This window comes from Pseudopipra pipra, chromosome 3 (genome assembly GCF_036250125.1).
Source record: "Pseudopipra pipra isolate bDixPip1 chromosome 3, bDixPip1.hap1, whole genome shotgun sequence".
In the NCBI taxonomy this organism is placed as follows: domain Eukaryota; kingdom Metazoa; phylum Chordata; class Aves; order Passeriformes; family Pipridae; genus Pseudopipra; species Pseudopipra pipra.
Genome location: NC_087551.1, coordinates 48,370,370 through 48,376,369, shown reverse-complemented (window position 1 = coordinate 48,376,369; position 6,000 = coordinate 48,370,370). Strand labels below are relative to the sequence as shown.

The 6,000-nt window shown below is 51.7% G+C and overlaps 1 protein-coding gene across 7 annotated transcripts in view; it reads left to right on the top strand.

Moving 5' to 3' along the window:
- Positions 1-3,917: 3,917 nt before the first annotated feature.
- Positions 3,918-6,000, top strand: part of FNDC1 (fibronectin type III domain containing 1) — a 64,999-nt gene continuing 62,916 nt past the window's right edge. For 3 of the 7 annotated variants that reach the window (XM_064649017.1, XM_064649015.1, XM_064649014.1), the window contains exon 1: positions 4,694-5,284. In XM_064649017.1, coding sequence (XP_064505087.1) covers positions 5,134-5,284 — 151 coding nt within the window. In that variant the 5' untranslated portion in view covers positions 4,694-5,133. Of the gene's footprint in view, positions 4,081-4,685; positions 5,285-6,000 lie in introns of those variants that run through there. The other 4 variants (XM_064649016.1, XM_064649021.1, XM_064649020.1 and 1 more) reach the window with 4 other exon arrangements.

Below are 6,000 nucleotides of genomic sequence, written 5' to 3'. Positions count from 1 at the left end.
TTGCTCCTTGTTTGTGTGCAGGCTTTCTTCAATGACATAATCTCCTCTTCTTGAGCTTTTGTTTAAATGAGTCTACCAGACGGGCACACAAGAATTCAAATTCCATTGACATTCATCTGGTAATTTCATTTAACTGAAACAACTTTTCATTTTCTTCTGGCAGTTGTTTTTGGAATCTGAATTTGGTAAATACCCCAAATATCTTCAAGAATACATGTCATTATTATTAATAACCATTTTGTTATTAAAACAATGAAATTATTTCTTTTTGTTTCAGTGGGAGGGTTACCAAAGCATATAAATGGAAATAATTAAAAAAAAATTAAAGAAACTGTTTCCAGGCAAGAGATCACCAGAAGAAGAGGCAAAGTTCAACAAATAAATTATTGGCTACTAGTGATTTGCCCATAACAAGTATAACTTCTATGCTGTCTTCTTTTTTAAAAAAACTGAGCATTTCTTTACACGATGCAGCTATTTGTGCTCCTACCAACCTGTACATATGCTCATACTGAAATAGGACAACCTGCAAGGACAACAGGACAACCTACCAGGTGCACGTAGAAGTTTTACATGGCTGGAAGGTATTTCCTGGCTCTCTTTCAGCCTCTTTTCTCTCTGTTAGTGGCTTTCAACAGAAGTTAGTGCATACCTCAACTCAAAAGAATTATATGATTAACATCCTTAAAACTGTTCCTGTTCATCTGGAAGTAAAATCGATGCTTAGTCTTATGCATATAAATAATCCTTTCACATTGTGTAGGTGCAATGATAAACAGATGCAAAACTCTCTGACCAGAATCCTTGAAGTTGCCTATAAATATCTAGGCAATTTGGCTCACTAAAATTTTTCCTTTATATGCCTCTGTCTGCTTGTCTCTTCCATTTGTAAATCTGCCCCTACAAACTGTTGGGAGTGTCATTTCTATCTCACGGCCTGCAGCTATCTTTCCTTTGAGTTAATGACAAACATTCTAGAAGTCAAGAGTCAGTAAGCTTGCTTGCCAAACAGCAAAAAGCTGTTGCATTAGCTGGTGTAATTAGAAGAGCTCCAAAGAGGATGAAAGGAGTTGGGGCAAGAAGCTCTTTGAGATTGTGCCAGCTGAGGACCTGCTTCAGTAAGTTTTCTAAAACTCCAGAAAGCAAGCTGCTGGTGTGCTGTATCTTCTCTGCTCAGAGATTCTCTGGCATATAGTGATTATTTGTCTGACCTCACATGACTTGAAAAAGAAGCATAAACAACAGAGAAAGTATCAGCAATCCCAAATATCACTCGTCTTGGTTTAGGCTATAATTTAATCTTAGACATTACACTAATATCAGCCGGGCTAATTACAGAAAATGCCTTTCCTGCAAAGAAATAGATTTCACATTGCCTTAGGAACAAGTCCGTACTCACTGCAGCATGACATCTTGGTTGTCTCCTGACTTATCCATATTCTCGATGGAATTCTATCCTTTAAATGAAAAACCTCCAAGGCTGCGCAGCCCATACAGGTGATCACGGTGGTTAATTTCAACCAGACAGATGGCTGCACCCCTGCATGCTCAATTCTCTCTCCCCCCTGGATGCACTTGCACAGAGGAAGCAATGAAGAAACAACTGAGGAAAATAAAAACCCTTCCAGATTTGTGAACTCTTCAAAGATTTGCCCTTTCCAATTCATCTATATACCGTTTTGGCTCCACTTGGGAAGTGCAGTGCATTTTCCCTTTTCAGAGTTATGACTTAAAAAGCAGCAAGTGGGCTTGAGCCTGAATGAGCAACGTCAGCTCCCATGGAGGTCCCTTGTGTTGCCTCTGTCACCCATGACCAGCTGGGGGGTGAGGGGAGATGTGTGGGTGCTGGAGGGGCATGCTGAGGCTGTGCCTCCTGCTTGCCAGGCACCATTTGCTCCTGAGGGCAAGCTCCTTGTCAGGGAGTATTGGCACAGCCACGTTGTTCCACTAACTACATCCACTGCAATTCCCAAATGGCTTCCTCACACAGAATGGTTCTTGCTGCAGATAATAGGCAGGATTTGGATTTCTATGATCCTGTGATCCCTGACTCTAACAGAGACCCTTTCCCCAGGTTCATTTGCTAAAACTTTCGACCCAAATATTCAGATGTCTCAGTTTGGTTGTTTGGTTGTGTTTTTCCTCTAGCTGTCATGCTTTGCTAGTGAAGTGTACCCTCTCTCAGAAACAGCTGACAGCCCACGTGAGAGTTGTATGTTTTTAACCAGCATTCAAGTCAGTTCTTGATTCATAATCCAGAAAAGGCCTTTCAAAGCAGCACTCGGTGCAGGTGGCATTCCATGCAAAAGGCTAGATAAGCTCAGTACCTCATTGTATGACTGATGCTATTGCACTGTGAGCCACATCCTTGAGCATGCCACTCAGGAAGGGGAGAACTGAAGACGATACAAGTGACTCCATAATAAAGCAGCGATGCTTATGCAGCAGACACCACTCAGAGCAATGAGGGGTATACCGCAAAATGAGGAGAAAGTTACCAGTGTTGCTCTGTATTACAGAATTACAGTGTTTGCTGGGTATTCTAGAATGTGCTTTAACTCGAACTCTCTGAAATCCTGTCATCTAGAGACTCCTGTTTGGTATGCTACTTTGTTTTTAAAAGCCTCTCCCAGGCTGCAGCAGTCAAGTTCTAGGAAGAAATATTCCAGAAGTGGTGAAAGACAGTTTTCCGGAGACCCCCACAACTCAGGACTCCCTCTGCTTGTCACAGTGTGGCTCCCTGCTTCAGTTCTGGACTACAGTCCCTACCTTGTGCATGGCTGCTCCAGTCCCAGCCTGCTCCCAGGCTCCCTTATGGGGTGCAGTGATCACATTGCTTTGAAAGAAAATCCACAGGGCTGCCCCATACCCAGTATGGATGGGCAGGTGCCCGGTTTGGCTTCCTGTGTCCCACAGAGCCCTCCAACACCACCCCACTGTAATATCACCAGGGGATGCAGCCTACAGTGTTGTGATATGAATGCACATTCAGTTTACCAGTTAACACTGTCTTCACTTCATTTTGCACATATGTAACACCCAGAGCACAAAGGATACTGTGTGCCCACTGATTACCAGTGGAGACACCATCTATGTGCTCCTGTGGGCAGGGGACTCTGAGCAGCTTGGACATGAGGGCCAGAGGAGCGTGTAGGGCCAGAGTCCTGGGAGCAGGTATGTCCAGCAGCAGAAATGTAGCCTGAGATTTTGGAGGAGGCACATGTCCCTCACGTGCTCAGCTGTGGGACTGGGCAGCAGCATGCCAGGGCAGGTGTATGGGCAGAAGCAGGTGAAGAGCTAGCACCCGCCAGGTTCCCATGCAAAGCCTGCCTGTGTTATTTGCCTTTCTTTGAATTGTGTTTTTGCTTGTTTGATTTGTTTGTTTTCCTCAGAAAAGATGATGTTTATTTTTCCCAGTACTTGCAGAAACTCTTGTATCTTACCTCTCCCTTCATAGCAGGCAAGAACTGTAATGCATATTTAGGTTTTTTTTGTTTGTTTATTTGGGTTTTTTTGCTTAGTTTCCACAGGAAAGACAACCCTGTGTAGAAAGTTCTGTACTGTATGTGAATTTCTGTGCCCCCGCAGGGCTGAATTCCCACCCCAGCTGGGAGGGCGCAGCGCGACAGGGGACAAGACAGAAGGGAGCACGGAGAGTGTGTATCAGGCGTGGGTCAGCTGAAACCCCCCTAGGTGCCGAAGGGCAGACTCGGAGCTCGTCATCTCCCCGGGGAGACGTTTCCTGCAGGAGCCAGGTGCGCGCACCAAAAGCGGGCGATGCTGCGAGGTCCGGCGGCCGGGGCGGCCGTGCCGGGGCGCCGTGGGGGGCGGAGGGCCGGCGCCCGCCTCCGCGGGGCCGCCCCGCTGCAGTGTCCCGGCAGCCCGGGAGGAGGAGACGGCGGGGCGCGCAGCAGCAGCGGGGCAGCCCCGCCGAGACGTTCGCCGGGCGGGCGGCAGCTCCGCGCCCCGCCGCTCCCGCTCCCGCTGCCTGCGCCCGCGCCCCCGGCCCCATGGCGGGGCCCGCCGCCCCCTGGGCCGCCCTGCTGCTCCTGGCCGCCCTGCTGCCCGCCGCCCTCACAGGTACGCGGGAGCTGCCCGTCCCACTCGTGTCGCTGCCCGGCGGTGTGGGATGGGGAGGTGTGCCCGGCGCGGGGGACTGCTCGGGGCGCTGCGCTGACGGCAGACCCGGTGCTTTGGGACGCCCGGCGGCGCCGCTCTCTGCCCCCACCCGACCCGGGGACAGGCGCCGCGGCGGCACCGCGGAGTCACCCCGACCGAGCCGGGCCGCCTCCCTGCCCCTGCTCCGCGGCAGAGGCACCTGCCGCTGCCCCCTGTTTGTGCGGGCCCTTCCGCCAGTGCCCCCCGCAGACGGGGAGAGAGACCCGAGAGGGGAGGGAGGTTGCAAAGCGGGGCAGGCGCCGGCACCGAGGGGCTGCAGGACCCTGGCGGCTCTCGGAGACCGGCCGGGACCCTGCGCGTGTTATCCCGCTCCGGCTTGGCTGCACCCGGGGCAGCTGCTGGGCGCAGGGCTGCAGCCTGCAGGGACGCTCGCAAACAACCATGGGCAGAGGGCACCGGAGGGCGGCAGCCTCTCGCTTGCCTTTAGCCCGTTGACGCCTTTTTCCCGCTGGCACCGCGTGCTGGTTCCATCGTCCCGTTTGGGCTCTGCGGAGGAGCCCCGGTTGCGCGGTTAGCGGCAATGACACCGGGCAGACCAGCGCTGCAGCTCCCCTGGAAGCCAGGAGAAATCCCTCTTTTCTTCGTTCCCGCCGCCAGAGTCCTGTGGATCGGACCCTTTATCAGCCTGGGCGACGCTGCCGCTGCTGTCAGTTCCCCGGGTTCGCAGCCTCTGGTTTAAGCTGCTCTGAAGGTGGGGTTGTGGGGAGCAGTGGCTTATCTGCCCCGTCCGTTTCCTCGTGAAAGCAGAGTACGTTCACTGCAGCCCCCGCGGCACTGTTTGCACCGCAGGCAGTGCTGAACCCCGAATCTCCTCAGCTTGTGCCCACAGGGTTTGCACCAGGGCAGGGGTAAAGACGGTATAGATGGACATACGGAGGGATTACAGCACTAGACTGTATCTGCTGGTGTCGCAGTAGCCAGGGAGATAGAGGGACACCTGCTTTCAGGCTCTGGATGTGGTGGCTGTCCCTTCTACAGCCCCGTGCTGTAGTTGCAGGGGAGCCAGCCAAGGACGGTAGCATCTCCCATTCCCTGCTCCCCACCCCGCCCCGCAGCTCTGGGCTGCACAGCAGAGCCCAGGACCTCGTGTCACCCGTGGTTCCTGGTGAGTTTTAGTGTGCAGCTAAACAAACTGGAAAGATCTGCTTAACCTGGAACTGATGTTTCTCTTCCCATAACTTCTTGTGCCCGTCCAGGTTAAGCCTAGGATCACAGTCTTGGAAGTGGATTTATAATAGCGCTTCTCTGTGGCAGTGGTAAATGGAGGGGAAACTGGATCTCTGGGGCTGCCTGCAGGCAAGTCAGAGGAGAAGGAAGGAAGGGAGTAGGGGAGTTTGTGTTCTGCTAGCGAGGGAAACATCCATAGGAAATGTCATGGTCTCTCAGAAAAAGTATTAGCTGTTGAGGGCGGGCAGGCTCTTGCTTCCCTGACTGTGTAAAGTCTAAAGTGATTATTGGGGTTTCTGATACTTTGCTGAAAATTTTGCATGTAATATCCATATAGTCTTTCCTTGTTTGCAGTCCCACACCAATGTGCTGTAAAAAACAAGCCAATTTCTGAACAAACCCAAATGTCTTGGCGTAGTGTTATGCAGAGCCCTGCGTGCTTCCCAGCTATGGAGTTCTGGAGCACACCAAAACCTGCTGGAATACTGCACTGTTAACCCTAGAGTGGCTGTACAGGACTGAATGTGGGCTGCATGTATGCTCCCTGCCCTTGGTGGTGTGCTGGCCACATTGAGTGGGCACCACTTTCCTTCTCCAGTCTAGAGAGTACTTTATAAGCCACCAGACACAAACTGTGCCCTGAACAAGTGCAGT